The 24,897-nt window shown below is 47.3% G+C and overlaps 1 protein-coding gene across 1 annotated transcript in view; it reads right to left on the reverse strand.

The window, feature by feature from the left end:
- Positions 1–12,053: 12,053 nt before the first annotated feature.
- Positions 12,054–24,897, reverse strand: part of ncanb (neurocan b) — a gene marked incomplete at both ends in the record, with an annotated part of 48,714 nt that continues 35,870 nt past the window's right edge. Inside the window, 5 exons of the mRNA XM_079740061.1 lie at positions 12,054–12,193; positions 15,143–15,325; positions 19,878–20,022; positions 20,462–20,544; positions 22,315–22,473. Coding sequence (XP_079596187.1) covers positions 12,054–12,193; positions 15,143–15,325; positions 19,878–20,022; positions 20,462–20,544; positions 22,315–22,473 — 710 coding nt within the window. The remainder of the gene's footprint in view (positions 12,194–15,142; positions 15,326–19,877; positions 20,023–20,461; positions 20,545–22,314; positions 22,474–24,897) is intronic.

Genomic DNA, 24,897 nt, shown 5'->3' on the forward strand with positions numbered 1-24,897 from the left:
ATCAAACTAGAGAGCCTGTCGTTATCGTCCTTGTCTACCTGCTCGCGTGTGTACGCGTGCGTGTGTTTACGAACCAATACAATGGATTGCTATATTGTTATACAGAATATGAATATTGACATAGTATGTGTGCGCGTGTGAGTGTGAGCATGGCGTGAGTTCGAGTGTGCGTGCGTGCGCGCGCGCGCGTGTGAGGGTGTGTGTGTGTGTGTGGACACTGGACAGTTTATCCCCCTGCGCCGGGGAGCCAGAGGGGAGTGCTGATTAGCGAGGAGGGAGGACCTCCGCGAGGGTATGCACGTGCTCCAGCACCGCCTTGAAGTGTGGCCCGCGCCCAGGGCTCTCGCTGCAGCCGTCAGACTCGCTTGGTTAGCGGCGTCCTGGCAAAGCGCGATACTGGGATACGACCCGTTCACTCATTACACAAGAGCTGACAACGTAAGCGGAACAGAAGCTGATCCACTAGAGAAAAAAAACACGACTCGCTCTCACTCTCGCTCTAGGATGTTTGCACTTTAGCGTTAATATGCACATTTTAAAAGAATCCCTCTGGATGAGGGTATAAAGCATGCACGTGCTCTGTGTAGTAGGAATCTCTGGGGCTGAACGAGCAAAAATATAAACAAAATCATACAAGCTGCAATAATTGCTAAATGACCTTACGCATCATTTTCCTTGGCTGCCGATTGCACAAGACGTGAAAATAGAAATGAGCACAATGATAACAAAAATAGATCTCATTCGTCTTTTCATTGCAGAATGTGCGCTGTGTTGTGAGTGTTTACTGTTGATTACAACCATGAAACAATGTGCCATGTCAATAAAAAATATATTTTATCAAACAATATCTTTTTGTGTTGCGGGATATTTTGTCGACACTAAGTGCACAAATGTGTTTCAGTGTTTAGCAGAGGAAATGCTAAGTGATGAACTCGCTATATGGAGCACAAAATACTTTGGCCGCTGGCCAATTTACCAGAAGTTACCACACCATCGCCATAGCAACTGGGTATTGGAATGAAATGCAAGGTTCTTTTAGGCATCATTAGTTTAGTCCACAGATGAAACAGGTAGTGAATAGGGAATGCTTGAAGAATCAAAATCCCGATACTTCAAGGTGTCCATCATCCCTTGATTGTTTATGGATTTTGTAAATTAAGCTATTTAATTTACAAAATCCATAAACTCAGTGAAATAACTAATTGAACAAAAAAGAAAACTTCCTGTTTTGCATCAGACCCAGACTTTGTTAGGAATTAATACCTACAATCCGATTCCCTACATGTACCCAGGGGAAATATATTCAGAAATTACCCCCGGCCCCTAAAAAGATCTCTCCCTGATTCCCTGAGTGTTCTCTGAAACTGTGTATAATTCAGACGGAGCGAGTGGCTGGTGGGGCCAGACATTATGCATTAGAAACAGTTGGTTAGAGGAGATGAGTAATTGGCCAAATGGCGTGGACGTCTCCCTCTGGAGCTCAAGGCAGCAGTGTGTTAACTGAAAATGTTAATTGAAACTGTTAACTGTCGAGTGCCCGGCGGTGACTGACAAACGCGGACCTGAAATACGGACTTTGACGTGTCACATACGTCAGCCTCCAGGTTAAAAACAAGCAACGGCAGCGCAGCGAGGCGTGCCGTCCTTCGCTCACGCTTCGACCTCGGCGCTCTCCTTTGAGCGGACGCCTCTGCGGGGGAGCTCGGCTCACAGATCAGAAGGTAGGCGGTCAGGCAGCTTTTACTCACTGAACTGTCTGGGTGATTCGATCGGGTCACGAGAGAAGAGTGGAAGGTTAATGAAACAATTCTAAGGTGTGTTCGCCATGATAAATTGTGTAGGTGCGTGTGCGTGCATGTGTGTGTGTGTGTGTGTGTGCGCGCGCGTGCGTGCGTGCGTGCGTGCACGCATGCGGGGGGCAGCCTCAGCAGAAACAGCAAGAAACCATGAAGGGCATGAGTCTGAAAGCAACATGGGTAATCACAGAGAGAAACAAAAGAATGGGGGCAAGGATTGAGGAAAGAAAGAAAGAAAGAAAGAAAGAAAGAAAGAAAGAAAGAAAAAAAGAAAGAAAGAATGAAAGAAAGAAAGAACGAAAGAAAGAAAGAACGAAAGAAAGAAAGAACGAAAGAACGAAAGAAAGAAAGAAAGAAAGAACGAAAGAAAGAAAGAAAGAAAGAAAGAAAGAAAGAAAGAAAGAAAGAAAGAACGAAAGAACGAAAGAACGAAAGAAAGAAAGAAAAAAAGAAAGAAAGAATGAATTCAGACTGCAGGAGAAGGCAACACTTCGATGGTAAAAGATGGGCAGCAATTGGCTGCAGAGCGTTTTTTATTCTAATTGGGAATGAAGGCTTTCGGTCAAACAGAATTTAGAAGTCAATTTGCCTTCCAAAACCTCAACAGAGAATTTCTAATCATTAATAATAATCCGAGCCGTTCTGATCTCTTGCGTCAGGCACTACGCCCGCAGCACTCCTACCCTTGCCCGGCCCCCTGCCCCTCATGTGAACGAAACAGGAGGAGGTTTAAAATAAATGAGGCCTCATCCACGACCATCGGCGGCTGGCTGCCACCCTCGCCTGCTCTGAGGCTTCCCTTCTTCCGAGGCATGCTGTCTGCTGGTGGAGAGGTGTTGTATGAGCTGCTTAATGAAGCCACCTTTCCGCATCATCAGCCAGCCACGGGGACGCCAGTGATCCCTGGATGCAGAGTACACACAGCTGGGGGGACAGGAGGGAGAGGGTGCGTGAAGACCTCGCCCAGGGCCCCCCCCTCCTGATGGCTTTGCCCCGAGTCGAGTTCGGCCCAAGAAAGTGTGCGTACACACAAGCACGCATATGCACGCACAGATACAGGCTCGCACGCACACTCTCACACACACACACACACACACACACACACACCCATCCACCCACCCACCCACACACACTTTACATTTGTGCACATAGACACATTACGCACACACACCCCCACCAACACAAACACACAGAGTTGTAAATAGAGCTATTAGGGGGTGAAGCCTTGCCATCTGCAGTGGAGTCATTATAACGGCCATACAAGCAGATACTGGGGTGATGTTATTCAACAGCTTGGCTGCAGGCAAGATAAGAAATATACATTGGTTTAAGATGCATTTATTTTGATTTGTGTCTAACTCCTAGCAGACATTCATGTATGCATGCGTGCGTCCCGGCGTGCGCGCACGCGTGTGTGTGTGTGTGTGTGTGTGATAAGTATGTTTATGTATGAGGCATAGAAACAGGCATAGATACAGGCAGGAAAGAGGCGACAAGGTTGCAGGATAAGTCAACTTTGGTGTGTTAGAGTAGAACTGAGATTATGCTAAGTACCTTGTTGGAATCCCCTAATCTTCATAATCTTTCTGAACTTTGGCACACTCATTATGAATCCGTCGCAGGATGATTTCACAGTTCTAGATTGAGTGGCCCGGCTTGCTGAATGAATCGTAATATGATATCGGAGGCTTTTTATGTCTGTAATGCAGGGCTTGATCTCGGCCTTATTTTAAGCATTCAGTGATCAAGGGGATGAAGATTGTTGCAGTAGTTGCAGTAGAAAATGCCCAAAAACAAAACATCACAGTGACCACCTCCATTTTGGAAGCATAGGAGCATTGGATGTGGTAGCAATATTTTTTTAATGAAATGATTTGTCACTATGGGAAGACATTGTTGGACTTTAAGCATTTCTAATGTAGCCTGGCTCCGCCCGCCTAAGTACTTCCGCTCAATTTTAATTTCCCTTCAGTACTACGTCTGGGTCTGCGGTATGTTAGTGGGTTTTCTCCGTCCAAATTTTGTGCATCCAATCAACGAACAGAGGGAGTGGCTGAGAACAATGACGTTAAAGTCAGCTCTCGTTGACGGACATCTTCACGCACGGCGTTTGGTTTGTTTACAGCCTGCGCGCAACGTGATTCCCGGCCAAACGTTAGCGATTGCTTATGGCAGATTCAGAGTGGCACTGGCCAGATCCGATAGTTTTAAACTTCAAAAGACACCCGCCTTCAAGTGAGTCAACGTTAGTCAATTGAGTAGGTCCAGACTCGTTGAATAAATGAAATGAAGTGAGAGTCTCGTAGGACCCCAGGCTATTTCTAATGAGCGACGCGGCAAAACAACGTTTGCATTGGCCTCGCAGACTGTATATGTACGTTGATTACAGATTCAACAGTACTACAACTCTCTTAAGTCCTCTCAATATAACAGCGAGTCGCCAACCAACAATCCCATAATGCACAGATTGGGCCTCCCATGACGTACCATCTCTAGAGGGTCTGGTGCATCGTGCCGGTGATGATGGCTTGGTGTTGTGTCTTCAAGTGGCCGGGAAAAAAGTTCCTCTTTCACACCGATACCCGGCCTAGGGTACAGGAGATCTCAAGGGTGTACGGCGTTGGAAACTCAAAACACAGGAAGAAGAGCGAGAAGGAAGAGAGAGAGGAGAAAGAGAGCAAATGCTAAACAGAAAATAAGAATGATCCACCCCAGGATGATTGATAAGTCATCCAGCGCCGCAGATTCAGGCCGCCTGTGTGGAGCCGCTGCGTCTCTGAAATAATGATGCGAGGTTACCATAAGGAGAGCTGAGGGAAGCGGGGAGAGGCAGAGACACACACACTCTGCTGCTTACACAAAAGCAATGGCTGGTATGACAAGAGTAGAAGGAGCGAACGCACAGGGAGAATGCATCATTTCAGATATTTTTCAGAATAGTTTTTTTCCGGGAAAAGGATGAAATCCGTTTTTTTTATCCGTCACAGCATGCTGTTCCCTTCCTTTGAGCCGGCGTATAGCAGGAGTGCTACATCTCCGGATGCTTTAGCAAGTGCAACCAACAGGGCTTGTATCGTCAAAACCCTTCCCCACCACTGCCAGGAAATATTCCACGGGACCGCTTCCAGCTTTGTTTTCTTCTCCTTCCCGCTGTTTGCCTTGTCTGGCTCACTAAAGATTCCTCTTGCCTCCTCCTCCTCCTCCTTCCTCCATATCTAGGTTCTCCTTCCTTCATGTTGGAGGAATACCTTGGCTGTAGTGCTTGATAATGGCACCAAGCACACGACTGAATAAAGGATACGGATGGCCCATCATTGATCATAATAATACATTGGGAGAAGTAATATTGTTTGTCACCATGAACGGTTTTACTATGGGGAAGATATTAAGAGCTAATAAACAAGAAGACCTTCTTGTTATCTTTGCAGTGAGGATGAAAATGTTGTACCTTTTTAATGTTTGTATGGCTGGTTAAAAAGTCTCCGATACCCCAATTAACTCATTGTTAGTAGGTGATTCAGTCGTAGAAGAATAAATAAAGCAGCTTCCGATATTGGGTAGATCATGTAAAAGATTAAATAAATGAGATTAGCAGGGCTGTGGTAATATATGGATGGTCATTCAAATATAGATTAAGTGTTGTTCTAATATACAATCTAATCATTTTCTCTAGGTCTTTTTTGAAAGAAAGCCATTAAAGTAGTAAAACACTACTAAAGACTAGATCCGGTAAATACCCAGACAACAACACCGTTATATGTTGGGTTCTTGATGTCACCGCGGACTAAAGCACTACTTAAAACTGCACAATATATTCCTGTTTCGTGGGAGGCAATATAAGAAATGCAGTCTGAATTAGCTTTCATGTTCTCCAGCGTCTGTTGCGGGCAGATATTCCCATGCAGTGTAACGCTGAGTAAGACATCACTATTCAGGGCCAGCACACTAACATCTGTTTGCACCTCTAGAGCCATGCACAGTAATCCAAACTGTCTAAAAAGTGTACTTACAGAAAGATAAAACACAGAATCACTCTATGCTCTCGTGTCTACTGAACATTACAAAGATGATGAACACCAAGGTGAAACAGTTTGTGTTTAACATGTCCTTCAATTAAAAATAGGCCATAAAAACATACTATTAAAATATGATTAATAATGTCGAAACATCTAAAAAAGAATCACTAGGGATACGAAATAACGACTACAATGCAGACGGATGAAGGATCCAATCAAAGGTTTTCTTTAATGATCATTTGTATCATAAAGAATAAAATACTATGACAGGACTGGAATTGATAAGAACATACATCAAGAAGTACACATAAATAACGTCAGGACCAGATTCACACAGCGGAAGAGGGCATGTTAAGAGGTTGAGCGGGCCAAGTTCACAGCCCAAGTGAACGAACAGTTTCAACCTGTGTACAGCCGTGTGAGAGAGTCGTGTTGAGCATCGGATAGAAAAAGGGGAAGATGTGAGTACGGAGCGATGAAGGGAGAGACCGAGAGATACAGAGAGAGAGAGGGAGGTGGGAGAGTGGGAGGTATATTTACAGAGGCTGTATTAATATGGTCCGTAAAGGCTAAGCAATTAGTACACCCAAAGTTTTAAAAGGATAAAAAAAAACAAAAAAAAACACGAGTAGTATTTACATCACGTAAATGGAGAAAAAAGGAGAAGCACTTTTTGTTGGTCTAAGTTCTGCTCTCGGTCTTTATTATGTCGTTCATCATCGTCCTACTGCCTGTGTTTGTACCGCGATCCGTCCCCATATTCCAGGGTTACAGAGGCGCTTCTGTATATTGATCCAATGTCGACCAAATATCTTAGTGAAATGTGATGTTCTACAAAGATCTCTAGGGTTACATGTTTAAGATGAATGATACTGGAACACACACACCCACACACAATTCAACACTCCAAATTATATATCTTGTAAAAGTGTGTAAATGTATTTAAGATGTAGTAAATCTTAAATAGTGCAGTGAAACAAACAAAACCAACAATCATATATAGTTTTGCGTGATGCCAAAAGTATATCCGCAAGGAACCAAACATGTTCTTAGATAACCAACTGAAAATAATTGCAAATGGGAAGAGGGAAACCGCGTTAGAGGAGATTCTTTTGTTATTTATTCTAAGGAGTACTGTGTACGATTCTCACATTAGTATTTTGCCATTTGCTGTTTCCAAGCGATATTTACTGTCTGTATATGTATATATTTGTTTAACATGCTGGGTTTAACTTGAAATCCGCTCTTCCTACAGGCATGAGCATCATTTTGCCAGGTCGTCCCTGGAAATGTTTACTGTGTTTTATATGACGTAAAACCAGAAGGTCTCATAAGTCAATACAATCCTAATATAACAACATGTTTAGAGGAATGTTCAGGCCACACAAAATACTAAACCAAAGTGACCCTTTAAGGTGAGCGTTCATTCGTCGATGATCAATACTATCATCAATGTCCTAGACAATCCAAAGGGGAGCCCAAGATGGACAATGCAATCATGAAATCAATAGGTGCTCTGTGTGGTGGTGTCGCACCCAACATCCCTGGCCAAGCCCCACTCTTATCAATTTGTCATTGGCAGAAGGTTATATGCTGATGACACTCATGTTAGAATTGATCCACTTTTCTTTTTTCCAAATGTGTCGTTGAACATACAAAACAATGGGCGTGTTGTGTGTGAGTAGCTAAATACTCACATACCCACAACCAAATAAATTAACACCCCCACACCGACTCAACACTGGCACCGTGTGTGCCATTGCGTCTTAAATAAGGAACACAAAACAATCACAATCCAGGCTCTCTCCCTCTCTCGTCCTCTCATTCCTCATGCAGCACCTTAGGGGATGATTAAAATGATCGGCCTGTTTGCCTCTCTTTTATCTCTCTTACCCTTGCTCAATACACAGTGGGCATAATATTATCAAAAGTCGGATTCAAAATTCTTACCATTCCCTTCCTGACGTTGCATAAACCTGCTTATGCCTCTCTCCCCCCCTATTTTCTACAGTGGCCATTCTAGACAATGTGGATTTGAAACCTTTAAAGACACTATTATTAACAGTTGGCCGAGGTGGTGTCCGCTGTTAACAGCCAGTTACACGCTTACAGTTTCTCCTCCAGCAAGATGAATGGTTGTTGAGATAAATACGAAGCAAAGTAAAATGAAACGTCCATGTTCACCCGGACTTGAGCTCATCTTCTATCAGACTTTAAATTACTAAACTAAAGCCAGATTTGTGAGACTTGTGAAGATGTTAAGGTTTTAGCCAGCCTAGAGGCCAGCTAGCTAGTGGCCAGGATGGCGGTCTGTTTAGTGCAGAGCCCATCATTGCATCTGCTGGAGGCTACCGCTGTTTAGCTCATCTTGATGATGGAGACTCACAATTAATCTGCCTGATCTCTCGCAGTCTCCATGGCCTGGAGGCAGAGAGAAAGAGAGAGAGAGGGGGGAAGAGGGAGTAAGAGAATAAAAACGAGAGAGTAAGATATAGAGGGAGAGAGAGAGAGAAGAAAAGGGAGGAAAGGAGATAAAGTGGCAGCAAAGGAATAAACAAGAGAGCAAGATAAGGAGGGAGAGAGAGAGAGAGGAAGGGGAGGGAGGGAGAGAGAGAGAGAGAGAGGAAGGAAGGGGAGGGAGGGAGAGAGGGAGAGAGAGAGGGGGACGGAGAGAGACAGGGGGGAGGGAGGTAGGTCAAGGATTGAGAGCAAGGGAAAGAGAGAGAGAGCAAGAGAGGGTGAGAGAGAAAGAAAGAGGGAGGGAGAGAGAGGGGGACAGAGATAGAGTTTGAGAGGTAGAGAGAGTGAGAGAGCGAGAGAGGCAAAAGAGAGCTACAAGGAAGGAGAAGGAGAGCGAGAGAGAACAGATAGACTTGTCCACATTGCGAGTGCACGTGTGGAATAGTGTTGACTGTGGATGACTGAGTGGTAGTGGGTTTGTCATTCCCTCAGTGTCTTTTAAAGCACTGAGCAGTGAAATTGTTATTGTGTGATTGTGTGCACGTCCCATGGACTGGAGAGATAGAGACAGAGGGAAATGCAAACACCTTACATAGACCACCATACATCACACTGTGCTGAACAAGGAAACAATCTGTCACAGTGCGCACGCACACACACACACACACACACACACACACACACACACGTGCAGCTGAAGCATCTGGAGCAATTCCTTCCAATCAATCCTTACTTCGTCCAGCTTGTGTCTGCACATGTTGGGGTCAAAGGTGGGCTTCATGCTATTCATGCTCTTTGGGAGCCTGTTACCATCATCGCTACCAATGTTGTCCTCCTGCATAGGTTACAGACCTTGTTGTCACACAGACCGGACACACACAAACTCACACACACACACACACACACACACACACACACACACACACACACACACACACACACACACACACACACACCTGTGTCTGTGTGAATTAGCTGTGATTTAGCCTGAGGATGAATCTATCCCGCCCATCACATATTCACTCTCAGTCCATCTATTGACTGGGACAGGGGAGGAGAGAGAGCGAGAGGGCGATAGAGCCCGTGGCAGAATGACATCCAATAAAATATGACGTTTCTGAAAGCTGTGACAGGTCTTAAGGCATCCTGTCCGTCAAATTAAGCCTTCCCTGGGCTGTCCGTCAAGATGACACCCAGGCCTTGTCGTGGCAGCACCCGCTCCGAGGTTCCAGGGAAGACACCATGCATTCATTATTCATCACGTCGGGAGATTCATTAAACTGATGGGCCAGTGTCATCCCCCTTTCGGTCCCTTCCCTTCTTCAAGTGTTTCCTTTTTTCCACTGATTAGTCGGTGAGGACTCGCACGGGGACACACAGGGGGATGACCGCCGTGAAGAAGGTTGTTAAAAGAGAGAGAGAGAGAATAAAATAATGTATATTCGATAAAGTCTACTGTTACAAGCGGTGATGTTTTTCTGATATCGATCCGCACGAAAGGTCTTGACCTAGTCAGTCTAAAATCTCTTGGTTCTGCATCCAAAACAGGATTTGTGCCGAAAGTGAGATCCATTAGTTCCACGGGGGTGATGTGTATGGGAAGAGAGAGTCATTTAACCCAGGAGTACCAGGGTTGGGATGTGTAGGGGGAGAGAGAGCCATTTAACCCAGGAGTACCAGGGTTGGGATGTGTAGGGGAATAGAGAGCCATCTAACCCAGGAGTACCAGGGGTTGGATGTGTAGGGGGAGAGAGAGCCATTTAACCCAGGAGTACCAGGGGTGGGATGTGTAAGGGGAGAGAGAGCCATTTAACCCAGGAGTACCAGGGTTGGGATGTGTAAGGGGAGAGAGAGCCCTATGTTGTCTGGCTGCAAGCAGACCCGAAGACAGGCTTTTGAGGGGCATAGGCGGGGTAGCTGGGGGTCAAGCAGCCCATCTTCAGATCCAGGGAACGCAACGGGGAACCAACACAGGTGTGAACAACTGTGAGTGAGGAGGAGGGAGCAGGGCGAGATTGAGTCAGTTCCAAAAACTGGAGCTCTCTTAATCTGTTAAACTATCATCCGGTTGGATGCATACACGGTGACCAGCATCCCCCATCACACACACACACACACACACACACACACACACACACACAAACACACACACAAAAACATCCGACAGATGGAATCCTGTCTCTGTCCCCATCCCCCGCCCGCCTTTTTCAAATTTGTCCCCATGCCAATTTACACAGTCTTGGGACACGGCCCAAGCGATGTCCCTGCTAGTCTCTGGCATCTGCTCAGCGCCGGAGCGCAACGCTGGGGGGGGTCCACGCACGCACCCACGCCTCCTAGCCCAATGTCATCTCCGCGCAGGTTAGAGGACTCATTATGGACACAGTCTCGTTTCCAAAGAACCGCATCACACGGGCCTGTCATGTCTCAGGGCTGCCTCACTGGTAACCAGCTCTCTCTCTCTCTCTCTCTCTCCCCGCTCGCTATCTCCCTCCACCCGTCAGTCTCTGCGGGCTCTCCCGCGTGCTCTCTAATTGGCAAAGTGACTATCAAGTGAGGAACGACTGAATCGAGGATCTACGGCAGGTGGCAAATGAGAGGGAATATCAGAGCCGATCCATACTGCCCATTATGGACCCTTCCGCGCAGCCACTTCACATCGACGCGCTCATCAGAGGAAGCGTTCAGAACGGCCGCTCTGCGCCGCCAGACAAGGCCACTCAGGCATCTGCGCTGCGCAGACGGCCGAGAATAGACCCGGAGATTCATCCGCGTGACAGCAAGTGCAACAAACGTGTAGTTCCTACACCCTGACAATGACAAGTGCTGGATGTGGGGACACAGCTGGCTTGGGTCTGTCCTCGGAGGCTCTGAGGGTGTGAGTGACGCTGAATGTGTGGTGCTGTGTCATGTGATGCAACGGGATCTCCTTGTTTACCTTAGGGGCGAAGCGGCCGGTGGATTGATGACATGGATCATGGATGTGATTTGAACGAGTCAATCCTTGCTAAAGCCAAAGCAAATACACGAGTCTCTAATTGAAAATGCACTCGTTCCATACAGTTTAGAAGCGCTCGCCTCATTATTTGCTGGGCGAGTTGCGGCCTAATTTCTTTCTGTTCTGCAACCAGGCAACAGAGTAGTCAGGAAACGTACAGTTGAACTGTGAAATGATGGTGTGTTATAAGTACAAAACAATGGAGGCTACTGCCAGTTCGGCTCTGCTCAACTGAATCTATGTGAGCAGTTTCGACTACGTCGTCACTCTTTACCGCGTGTACCGATATCCCTTTTTCTCCGAAAAACAGCACATAAAAGAAAACGTGTAAGGTATCTCAAAATAGATCAGTGGGAAAAAAAAAACAACGCCCCAGGTTGTCGACAAAACACACGAGAAGCAAAGGAAATCAGAGAAAAGTCAGACCACCCTGGAACCCAAGAAGTGTAAAAAGCAAAGCAAGAGTTAAGGTGAAAGGGTAAAAACCTAAAGGTTACAAAGGGGTCATTTGAAGTCCGGGGGAGGCCTCGCGTAGGCCTCAGAGTGGACGACCCACAGGCTGACCCACCGCACCGGACACAGGGGTAGGGGGGCGGGGGAGATTGGGGAGAGAGTTTTTTAAGTTGTTTGGGGGTAAGGGAGAGTCGGCACCAGGGGCAAAGGGGGAGGGCGGGGGGAGAAGCAAGGAAGGGTTGGAGACAGGTGGATCAGGGAGAGAGAGAGAAAGAGGAAGAGAGAGAGAGAGGGAGGGGGCGGTGAGGGGGGTTATTATTATTATTTGGTTTAGAAGTGGACGTGGTCTTGGCCCTGGCTGTGGTCCCGGCCCCCGTGGTGGCCCCCCTCCCTGTGGCCGTGCTTCTTGTGCTTCCTGCGTTCCCTCCGGCCGTTGTGGTGATGGCGCCGGTTACGATGAGACCGCCGGGCTGGGGGCGACAACGGGGACAAAGAGAGGGAGAAACGTGAGTTTAGTTTATATAAAAAATGCCCTGAGTATATCCCTGGGGGATAAACTAAAACGCTTCTTGTTGGCAGCCCTCACCTGTCATAACCTCAAAGAAAAGAGATGGAGAGAGAGGGAAGGAGAGAGAGGAGGGAGAGGGAAGGAGAGGGAGGAGGGAGAGGGAAGGAGGGAGAGGGAAGGAGAGAGAGGGAGATGGAGAGGGAGGGAAGGAGAGAGAGAGAGAGGGGGATGTAGAGAGAGGGAAGGAGAGAGAGGGAGATGGAGAGAGAGGAGAGAGAGAGCGATGGAGAGAGGGGGAAGGAGACAGAGGGAGATTGAGAGAGGTAAGAAAGGAGAGAGGAGAGAGTGAAGGAGAGAGTGTAGAGAGAGGGAAGGAGCGAGAGGAAGATGGAAAGAGAGGAGAGAATGAGAAGGAGAGAGAGGGAGATGGAAAGAGAGGAGAGAATGGGAAGGAGAGAGAGGGAGATGGAAAGAGAGGAGAGAATGGGAAGGAGAGAGAGGGAGATGGAGAGAGAGGGCGATGGAGAGAGAGGGAAGGAGACAGGGAGATGGAGAGAGGGAAGGAGAGAGAGAGAAGAGAGTGAAGGAGAGAGAGAGGAGAGAGTGAAGGAGAGAGAAGAGAGACAAAAGGAGAGAGAAAAAGACAGGTGGAGAGACGTGGGAAGATAAACATTGTGCAAGTTAATGAGCGCCGAAAAGACTCACCGTTAAATAATTTTCCTGTCTGAACCACCGCGGCAATAACACTGCCAGGGTTACGGGTTCAATTCCCATTAGGGCCCTCCAGGTTACGAATGTATGCACTCCCATTATTGCTGCTTTGGATGAAAGTGTCTACCAAATGGCTTATATTTCAATAAAAATCATAGGATGAGTTTGATGTTAAGCTGGCCTTTCTCCACAAGTTGCTGTTATAACAAAATACATTCAGCACGGCCCGCAAGAGTTTTAATTGCGCGTGACTAAATCACATTCATGACATTTTGTCTTGCAATAAGTACCTATTTTACTTGCAAATAAGTAAAGTGAGATGCACTCTAAAAGCGTTGTCTCTTTGTATTTAAGAGAAGAATAAAAAGAATGGACTACGGGCATTATAATGGAACGATACAATCATGGAGATCAAGTTGGAAACACCATAGGGGTCTGCATCATTATGCTAAATAACATAGGATTACAACTGGGAAGAGCGATAAAAGAAGGGAGAGAAAAAGAAAAAGGGACCTTTAATGCGCTTTGGAAATGTAAATATACCGTATGTTTCCCATGCAAATTAAACCCTTTAAATATAATATGATTGATTGAGAGAGACAGAGAGAGACAGAGAGAGAGGGAGAGACTCTGAAGGGTGAGATGAGAGCAGGGAGAAGGCACTGGGTGGGCTGCACAGCCTCTCCAGTCAACACAATCTCCTTTGATCTTCCCCTGGGACTCTGGGGAATCTCAGTCTACTCAGAGCCTGAGTAGACTGAGAAGCCTCAGACATAAGGATAAAGAAGGTGAGAGATGGAGAGAGAGGGAGAGAGAGAGAGAGAGAGAGAGAGAGAGAGAGAGAGAGAGAGAGAGAGAGAGAGAACGACGGCGAGAGAGAGAGAGAGGGCGAGAGAAAGAGAGAGAGAGAGGGCGCGCGAGAGAGAGAGAGAGAGGGCGAGAGAGAGAGAGAGGGCGAGAGAGAGAGAGCGCGAGAGAGAGAGGGCGAGAGAGAGAGAAGGCGAGAGAGAGAGAGAGAGAGAGAGAGAGAGAGAGAGAGAGAGAGAAAGAGGGCGAGAGAGGGAGAGAGAGGGAGAGAGAGAGAGAGGGCGAGAGAGAGAGAGAGAGAGAGAGAGAGAGGGCGAGAGAGAGAGAGAGAGAGGGCGAGAGGGAAAGAGGGAGAGAGAGAGAGGGCGAGAGAGAGAGAGAGAGAGAGAGAGAGAAATAGACAAACTCACAGCAACGCTGTGAGTTTGAGTGGACACTTATTGCTGGACTATGCTGCTCACATGGTCACTCTCGCTTCTATTCTGGGGGTTCGATTATAAAAAGACACGTGCTACCAAGATGGCTGAAATCACACTTTGATGTTATTTATAATGCTAATGTAAGAGGCTTCAGAAAGCTTTTCGCTGCCACAGGATATACTTGATGAAGAAGGCAGAGTATATATATAAAAAGAGACGATGAACCTCAAAGGCTGTGATGTTCTGTCACCAACTACGGCTACTATAGTTTTCACAAGATATCTTATGTGTTTCAAATCACCCCCCCCAGAGATTTAAAACACTAAAAAAGGGACTATAAATATAAGACATAAGACATGAAAAAGGACTAAAAATATAAGCGAAAATGAAAAAGATAAGAATACCCGGCGATGATTGGCAATTTGTTTCCAGTGCTGTTTTAAAATAAAGCGTGCAATGAGGGAAGCAACAACTACAGGCCTCATGTCCAACCACAGGGGAAAGATTACGCTTTATGTTATTAGGCCGAACATTTGATCTATGATGATTGGTGACACTTTATATACACCCTAGCATCAATAGAATTCCTACTGCAGGATAGTGTTCGTAGGTTGTTTGACTCCCTGCTGAAAAGCCTCTTGTTGGAACTCCCTTGTTTAAACACTGTCTCCCTGTAGCTGTTAGATCTGATCTGACCTATATTGATCAGCCAAACCCAAACGACAACTCTTTTTCAATGGCGCCCTGAGTAATATAGTCCAGCATAGTAGAGTATTGTATGGTACATAGTATAGTGTAGTATAGTATATTACAGTATAGTATATATAGTATAGTTGAGCACACCCGAGCAAGCAATGTAAGTCCGAAAAATTCCTAAACCTCATTTCTGATGTTCTCTCGTCCTCAATGTAACGTAATAATAGATAATAGAGACAACGCCCCCCCCAGAGAGAGCCCCTCCTCCTGTCACTCACACTTTGTGCAGATGATCTTGGGGCGGTCCCACTTGCCGTTGGCGCGGCACTTGGCGGTGGGCACGTGACGCTGCAGGAAGCCGTCGGCACACTGGTAGCGCACCACCGAGTGGATGTCGTAGTGGGAGCGCTTCCGACCAATCAGGAAGGCGCTGTCCACGGTGGGCGGAGCCCCGCAGAGCACTGGAGAGAGAGAGAGAGAGAGAGAGAGAGAGAGAGACATAGAACGAGACACAGAGAGAGAGGGAAAGGGAGAGAGAGAGATAATTAGCAAGATAGCCAAAGATAAATATGTAGGAAAAGGCAGAGATTTCTTTTTGAGAACCATTCACTTCATAATTGTAGCTGCATATTTTCATCTCTAGTATTAGAAAACTTCTGTATAATGAGTAGTAATTGCTGTCTAGAAGGCATGGAGGCTGTGAGCCCTGTATACAGGCTGTATACACATTTCCATCACAATGTGTTTCTGCTAGTGGGCAGATGTCGGTTGAGGATAGTCAGTTAACCCTGCGATGGGAGTCAAAACAGCAGGCCCTGAAGAAATGTCTTCAACAAACAAAGATGAAATGCTGGCTGACACCCCAGTCGGAGTTAGAAATGCTGGCAAGCCTCGGGGAAGCGCTAACACAAAATAACAGATTTCCTATCCCCCACATCAGGGGTGCTAGACATGACAGGTCTGGGTAATGGTGAAGTTACCGGCTGTCTCCATAGAGGGCAGTGTTGCTACTCAAGCTGACCATCCACTGTTTACCAGGGGGGGTTTTAGGCTAGCACAAAAATACCCAACACACACAAAAAACAACAACATGCAATTCAAGAGAAGGATAGAGATTTAAGGTTGAGGATTTTTGATAAATCTTTTTTAGCATTATTCTATCAGGTCAAGTCAACTGTAAAGCTGGAATGAAAACAACAACAGATAAACTTGATTCCCTCACACCTCTCTGCTTTTAATTTTAGGTTCTCTTTCTACTTGTCCCTGAATTACTTTCTAACTTTTTAATAAGAAAAATAAAACACTTTCATTAACCCAAATTAAAGCACCCACGCTACATTTAACAACTAACAGACTGTAGAGAATAACCAGGATAAAAATAGCTTTTGAGAAAACAATTATTTTTCTCAATTAGCACCTTATGCATGTGTTTATTTCCCCATACAGACGATTTAAGGCTTGCTAATATTTAAGGGATGCAATGATTTCACGGATGGATGCAAATGTTTAAAGTGATCGCCTTAATGATCGCGGGTGTAAGACTACACGTGATTGCACTTTAAACGCTCCGCCTACTTCCCTCGAGACGTTAACTCATAGCCAGGCCAGCGCATCGTGTAAGTAAAAGGTGTTGCCGCGAGCGGTCACACTCACGCCGGAGCTTGTCAAAGAACCTCCACACAGGGGCAGCCTGGGGAGAGAAGACGTATCGAATGGGGTTTAAAAGGCAAAGTTCGCAGCAGGAGTTACACAAACCAAACGCTGCCTCCGTCTTCAGGGAGACGTTTGTGTAAAGGCCAGAGGACCCCCCCGTGTCGGCTACGGCAGAAAGGGCAACGCTGGCAACTGTGAAAAGGCAGCTTACTCAGATGTACACCGTTATTTTGATTAATCCCTATAGCTCTTTACAATAATCTGCAGTCCCCTTCACATCCTCACTAGTTATTTGAATCCATACTGCACATTGTGAACCACTCATTGGCATACTCCCGATTATTAATGAGTCAAGAGACAGCATTAAACTCTTGGCAGGCTGGTTGTGCCCCCGTACCGGTGTTTGTCTATGACCTTGCATGGAAAGTTTAATTAAGTACATGCGTGAGTAAATCACCCCCTTGAAGGTTTATATGCACATGCCGTGTCTTCCTGTTGAGGTTGTTATGAGTTCAATGTATGTAGCATAATTACTTTGAATGGTATGAGTGTGTGGGTGTGTGTGTGTTTGTGTGGATTTGTGTGTGTGTTGAGTGTTTATGTGCTTCTTTGTGTGTGTGTGGGGGGGGGGGGGGTTGCATTTGAGGGCAAGTCACTAATATGCACGGCAGTTTCAAACACAGCTGCAAAAAATGCTGATGTCAATATTTACACTGGCACTTGATGAGCGAGGGCTTTTGCTGCGTCAATTATTATAGAACTTTCCAATCCATGCCGGTTGGCCGGATTTGGTAGTCATGGTGACTAAGCAGCAAGTTGAAGATTGTTAAATAGTGGGTCATATGGGGCCAAGTAGGTTGCCAGCGTTATTAGACCTGCTGAGTTAAGACGACCACCAGGGGGTGGTAGAGAGCAGGCTCTTCTCCTTTGTTAAGGCCGTTCGCCACGCATCGTAGAGTGCAAGCGGGAGCGAAACTGATTTCTGCACACTCGTCCTCGCACTTGAGGCTTAGCTAATCCCATGCGGACTCACCATCCAGGCCACTTCAATTGATCAGCTGAAAAAGCAGAACGCCAGGCGTAGGCTCTTTGCATAAGCTTGGATGTGAAAAGGCAGCGGTCGGTGTGTTGTTAAAGTGCTCAAACTAACAGGTGGAGAGATCTTCCAAGCTCTCTTCATAGTACAAAACCCCTGCCAAATGGCAGGTGTAACAAAGACGTTTTGAGCCGCAAAGCTTGGCGTTCGGTACATCCACTGCCCCTGAATAAACATTCAGGACTAAAGCGATAGACTTCAGCGGCACCACTTGCTCGCTCACCACAGCAGGCACCCGTGGCAAAGTAATATTCGTATCGGGGTCCACCCATGACTAAATCATGCAGCACTCATTACTCAGCAGCCACTGCATTGGCAGACAATCAGCCGAGCGGCTCCAATCAGAGGCCTGATAATGGAAAGGCTCACCTCTGTTCAGTCACTGCAGATACAAACCAGCGCCACCCCATCACCACTCTTATCGGGGCCTTTATTTTTGCAGCTGTATGGGGGCTTACACTTCTTTATTACCATGCCGCTCTACTCATGGGAAGGAGTCAATGCAGTTCTTATTGAAGGAGTGGATTTTGAAACACAATCTCAAACTCCTAGAGAACTGCCGCCACTAGGTGACAACACAACAGGCTGTTGGGTTTCTTTTTAAAATTAGAGCCTTTTTTCACACATTCGGTAAAAAAAAGTGTTAACATCTCACACTTTCATCTTCTTTTGCCTTGCATATGCAAAACATATGCCAGAGTCATTCTGGGACCTGCTGCTCTGTCATCAGCCCCAACCCGGCGACCGCTGTGCGCTAATTCAAGCGTCTGATAGGCTGCCACACTGTCGATTTCAACCAATCAGGCCCAGGGGGCTATTGATGAGCAGACACGCCGAGCGCGAGACGAGTGCTCGGGCAAAAAGTAATCAGGCGGGGCGCCCCGCAGCCCGTCTCCGCTGACAGGAGAAGGCTTAACCCGGGTTTATCCAGAGCTAATGTAACGGAGATTGTCAGGGGAGTGGAAGGAGATGAAAAGACGTGAGACGCTTCGAGCGACTGATTAAGGCCACAGGTGGCGTCAAACGCCACAACCTGCAGCAGCATGTGTGTCGCCACTCCCCGCTGACGAGGGACGTACCCGTCCCTTCGTGACGTACCCGTCCCTTCGTGACGCAGGGAAACAGATGTGGATTTGCAACTGGCAACACTCCAAACGCCGGGCGCACAGGCTTTGGTTTAAATCATTCCACCCGTCCGGAGAAGTTTTCTGCGCTGACTGATTGATCGTTAGTGGCTATCAAGGACTAATGTTTTTATGAGCCCATGAATTAAGAGGAGATTAATCATTCCCCGAGTGTTGCAGCGTCAACATACCGTACTCTGCTTAACTTTGTCTGCCATTCAACTCAAGGCCGTTAAATCAATCACGGCATACGCAGAACAAGAAGCAATTAGCTATTAGGATGAACTCCAACTAGGCCCAACGCAGTACTCAGCTGGGAGGGGGGGGGGGGGGATGGGGGGGGGGGGTGGTTGTTCCTGTGACCCTCCCCATTTACACACCTGGGCCCGGTGTCCTCGCCAAGACTGCTAATGTCCACCCATTAGTATGACTGGCTGGCATGGAGCTCTGAGCAGCACTAGCGATCAGGGGTAGAATGAGCTGTGAGAGGCCCTCTGAGGTGCCTCAGGAACCGGTAATAACTCCGGCTCGGTGCACCCAGGGAAGGTTGAGATGACACAGTAGGAGGGGGCGTTTGACAGCTGCTGTCACCACAAGCAAACAAACAAGCAAACGGTGGCTTATCGCTGACTTAAGGTTCAGTTGCATCGGAATCCATTTAATTAGTTTTGGTAAAGACTAATTAAAAAGGTGGAAATTAGCCGCACCACTCTTTTCCTTTTGTGTTTGTCTTTGTGCAATTGTAATGGATAAGGAAAGTTGGACTTTTACTTTGACGGACAAACTACTGTTATCAGAGATTTTGACACATCTTATCCAAGCACTTCCATCATGCCCTTATCAATCTCACAGTCCGACCATTTCGCTCCTTTGCCAATGAAAATAATTATTTGATCTATGATAAACATATCCATACACATAATTAAGTTTTTATCATGTTTTATCAGCTGATCCCTACACTCTACGTCTCATAGTGGTGGCAGCTCCATAACGTGTGATCCCCGTTCAATGAAGAAAAGTAAAGTTCCTTGTGGGATTAACCGACAGCCACGCTGGATTCACTCATGCATCCAAGCACCTGTCTTGCTGAAAGGAATGCAGCATTAAAACCCAGACTTTGACCTGACTACCTCCTCTCACCTGTTCCTTTCTTGCAGACGTAGGGCAGGTTGTAGTTGCACGGCACGTCGTTCCACTTGCCGCCCTCGTGAGCGATCATCACCACGCAGTCTTCTCCTCCGGCGAAAAAGTTGTCTGGCTGGTTGCTGCGCCAGTTCTCGTATTGCTGCGAACGTCACACACACAAAGACACGAGGACAAAGACGTTTTGATAAAAAAAAGCAAATGGAGACACTTTTTCTTTGGTGATTTGTGAAGTGATGTTTGGTGAATCCCTTTAATAAGACACATGAGCTATTGTTGTTGCTCATTACTATTTTCGTACTGCAACATCTGTGTACAAATAAGTTGCCCGATGACAGATAGCTGAAGGATATTATAGTTATTATAAGTTTTATTGATTCTCCGGGTAAACATGAGTATGCTGAGAATCCTCTCCACTGTAAAAAATTTCAAACATTTCTCAAATGTCTTCTTCCTTTAAGTAGACAGGGCATCCTGGATTTCTATCATACTCTTTTTTTTAAATGTCTTCCTCATTAGGCAAAGGTTCGGAAGAAAAGTTTCTGAATCCACGACAGCTTCAGCTTCAAAGTCTCTCTCACCAGATCCATCTTGTCCGTCCACTGAAAGTCGTCCTCCACCGTCCTGTCGTTGAGCCCGATCCACGTGTTATCATGGCTCAGTCCTGTACAGGAACACATGAGATGATTACAAGAGTACAGACAAAACGCCACTCGGCCTGTAAACTCCATCATACACAGCACGTCCACATGATGTCAGGGACCAGCCCCCCACCAGGGCATCCCAAAATGAATTCATGGATGCTAAAAGGGCGGAATCTGTGGACGGCATCTTTATGAGATTCAATCGATTCCTGGATGAAATCGGAGAGAGCAAAAGTTGGCCAAGCAGGGCTATATCTGATGCCATGGTGATGAGATTTTTGGGTCTGGGAGTGTGTGTGTGTGTGCATGTGTGTGTGTGTTTGTGTGTGCGCGTGTGTGTGTGTGTGTGTTTGTGTGTGAGAGAAAGAGCGAGAAAGAGAGAGAGAGAGAGCGGAGCGTGAGAGAGAGAGAGTAAAAGAGAGGAGAGCCTGCAAGTGTTAAATGGAATTTCAATAATGTTTAGTCTGATTAACATCGGCTCTGTCCATGCACGCCTTCACATGTGCCCTTGTGTGAGAAGTTTGTTAGCGCGCGTGTATTTGTGTGCGTGTGGAAACTTGTGCGTGCGAAATGGAATTTCAATCATGGTTTATCTAATTAACATCATTAGCAGGATCATTAATCTCCCTAATGGCTCGAGTCCTCTTATTGCCGGGGTGGGGATGTCCATTTTTCGAGCCAATTAAACACCCGTTTTTGGTAAATGTGTCTGTGTATAGAGGGACGAGGTGACAGAAGACAACGCAGAGCCCTGGATCTGGGTGGATCTAGGGACCTGTTGGCATGCAGCCCTTCACAAATCGGGGGGAAAATAAGAAATGCGAGGAGTAAAATGCTAGACATTTGTAATGGCTCCGATATATATCCGTCGAGCACAGGAACGACACACCCTGTCACGGTTGCTGGCCATCAGTGCTCAATCGTCCTGTCGGGAAATTAAGTGTTGAACAATAACCGCAAGAATAATAAAACAGAGGAATAATAGTTTCAGCGCTATCCTTATTGTTAAATCGTCTCTATAAGAACAACAGCGTTCCATCTTAATCGTCTCTCCTGCCGTCCACTGAAACATCCGCTAAGATTATAATTTGGTCAAATCGTTTTGTTGCACCAATTCAGCATTTCTAATGTCCCTAATCCAATCCCTTGTGATCAGACATTTTGTGGGGTACTCCCTGTTATGTCATCCATAAACTCTGTACTGACCGATGATTCCAAAAGACGAAATTGCTAAACAGTGCAAACAATGTTTGCATTCGTGTACAAGGAAGTCATCCTGACACATGGCTGGTAACCGGAAGGTTGCTAGTTCGATCCCGGGCTCCTCCAAGCGGACTTTCGAGGTGTCCCTGAGCGAGACACCTCACCCTGACTGCTCCCATCAAGGCCGTCGCCTTGCACGGCTGACACCGCCGTCGGTGTGTGAATTTGTGCATGAATGGGTGAATGTTGGGCAATATTGTGAAGTGCTTTGAGCGGCCACTGGTTAGAAAAGCACTATACAAACACAGTCCATTTACGATCGTAACGAACGCAACGGTAAAGCCAAGATAGACACTAACCACGGCTAGATCACCCAGACTCAAATCGTCTTTCATTTTTTTTTAAATAATGATTTCTATTTAAATATATATATATATATATATATAAATATCGTCTATAATTGGTCGGACTTTGCAGGAGTATCCAAGACAAACAGCGTTCCCCCCCCCCCCCCTGCCGGCTGGCAGCAGCGCTACAAGCAGCCGTCGGCCGTCCAGACGTCGCTCCTGGCGGCGGCGTGCTCCTACCGCTGATGAAGCGCTGCTCTGCCAGGCTGTGCACGCTGGCCAGGTGCCCGTTGTGCTCGCGGCAGTCCTTCTCCCCGTCCTCCCAGGTGTGCCTGCGGCTGAAGTACCGGTAGCAGTGGCCGTGGAACTTGCGCCAGGTGTGCTCGCAGCCCTCCGTGTCTGCAGGTGAACGAGGCAGAGAGAGAGAAGAGAGAGAGATGAGGAGAGACGAATGTCTTTTCACATTGTTTTAGACATTTCACAATGTCACCCTTTGGCAGGGGGGGGATGTACGTTTTCCATGCTAATAAAGCCCCATGAGAGAGACAGAGACAGAGCGAGAGAGAGAGAGAGAGAGAGAGAGAGAGAGAGAGAGAGAGAGAGAGAGAGAGGAGAGAGAGAGAGAGAGACTCACTCAACTAAGAACCATCAATAAATAACTTTTTTTTGCTGTTGCACAAAACAGGCAGATGTTTCCTTAAAAAAAAAAAAAGCGCTTTTGGCACAACAGAGAAGGGAGCAGCAATTTGTGTGTGTTGTGTTTTTCCACAGTGATTTTAAATTAAAACTCAATTAAAATGACACATTTCCTTTAAAAGATTCATTTTCCTCGTTCCGACCATTACCAGCCCTTCCTCCAAAAGTAATCTGCTTTCACCGCTCCTCTGTGAAACAGCTGCACCCCCTCTCTCCACCTCTCCGCTCTCCACCTCTCCGCTCTCTCCCTCCCTCTCTCTCCCTCCCTCTCTCCACCTCTCCTCTCTCTCCCTCCCTCTCTCTCCCTCCCTCTCTCCACCTCTCCTCTCTCTCCCTCCCTCTCTCTCCCTCCCTCTTGCCACCTCTCCTCTCTCTCCACCTCTCCTCTCTCCACCTCTGCTCTCTCTTCCCCTCTCCATCCTTTCCCCCCTGTCCCTCTCCACCTTATCCTCCCTCCCTTTCTCTCCAACCTTCTCATCTTCTCTCCCTCTCCCTCGCTCTCTCTCTCCCCCCCCATCTCTCTCTCTCTCCCTCTCTCTCTCCCTCTCTCTCCTCTCTCCCTCTCTCTCTCCCTCTCTCCCCCTCTCTCTCCTCTCACCCCCTCTCTCTCCCTCTCCCCCTCTCTCCCTCTCTCTCTCTCTCCCTCTCCCTCTCCTCTCCCTCTCTCCTTTCCCCCCTCTCTCCCCCTCTCCCTCTCTCTCTCCCTCTCCCCCCTCTCTCCCTCTCCCCCTCCCTCTCTCTCTCTCTCCCTCTCCCCCTCTCTCTCCCTCTCTCCCCCTCTCCCTCTCTCTCTCCCCCTCTCTCTCTCCCTCCCTCTCTCTGACTCGGCGTGAACTCAGAGCCCTAATCCACAGCAGTAGTCCGCCAGCAGTGAGCCAGCTTAGAGACCCAGACCCGAGCCCCCTTTAATCTAATGAAATGACAACAATCCCTGGAAATGTCTTCCAGAGAGCGTGACTCGAACTTGTAATTAAACCCTGTCACAGTTCTGCCAGTCCACCGACGCCGCCTGCACTCGCACGCCCTCTTCGCCCCCCCCCCCATCACTCTTATCTCCCCGAGGGGGTTATCAGCGGGACTCAGAGCCCGTACTGCGCCTGGCGGGTTTTACACGCGGTGTCTCGTGTCCTACATTTCAGAGTGTGTATCTGGCGTGTGTGTCTGTGTGTGCGTTTGGCGCGCGCCTGGGTGCGTGTTGTGTGAACGTGTCTTGCCTGTTCTAACATCCCGGAGCTTTTTGTGGTATTTTTCCTAGACGGGTTACAGACGATCCATTCATAGCGGGGGTGTGTGTTCACGTTGGCCTACTGTATGTGAAGTGGCGGTTCACATCGGGGTTCATAGTTTATCCGTCAGAGAGGCGAACACTAATTCCTGCACATCTCTCCATCGCCTTCGCCCCGGGGCCCGTCATTCTTCCGTCCACCCCTACGGTAGAGAGGTATCGGGGGGGGGGGGGGGGCGGGGGAGGCTCAGACAAATGTGAAGTGACACCAGTACAATGAGCCTGCGTGCGGCCCTGCTTTGTACACGGGTCAGGTAGTGGCTGGGCGGAGGAGACGTGGAGGAAGGAGTCAAGAGGTGGACCGCGAGGAGAGCAGAGGGAAGAGAGCGCCGGAGAGTATGCATGAGGGGTTTGTGGACCAGAGAGACGTGTTTAAAAGAGGTTAAGGTCAGATAAGGCAAGGAAAGCACTGCGAGGTGTGACAGACGTTTTTCGAACGTAAGTGAAACACACACGCACGTGTACGCGCACACGCACACAGAAGCACATGCGCAGGTGGATCTTTAAGTACATATAAACTGGTCTCCGGTACATTGTTTTGGAATATGCTTCCCATATGTTACATTTTGTAGGAAGTAGACTTCTCAGGATGTGAGAGCAGCACAGTAATATTCATCAACACTGGCTACCAAATACATATATTAATACGTTCTGCATATGAACAGCACATTCGGCTCTCCTTGCCCTCTGCTACGCTGATCTCTCCCTTCACCCTGGTAAACCGGCCCTCCCCAAAACCCATCCCAACCCCCCTGACGACGCCCATGCTCGGATCCAACTTCTGTTCCGTTCTCAAGGTGAAAGGTGGTTGTTATCTACAGAGAACGAGACAGGTAGTTCTG

This window comes from Pollachius pollachius (genome assembly GCF_949987615.1).
Source record: "Pollachius pollachius genome assembly, chromosome: 7".
Classification (NCBI taxonomy): Eukaryota; Metazoa; Chordata; class Actinopteri; order Gadiformes; family Gadidae; genus Pollachius; species Pollachius pollachius.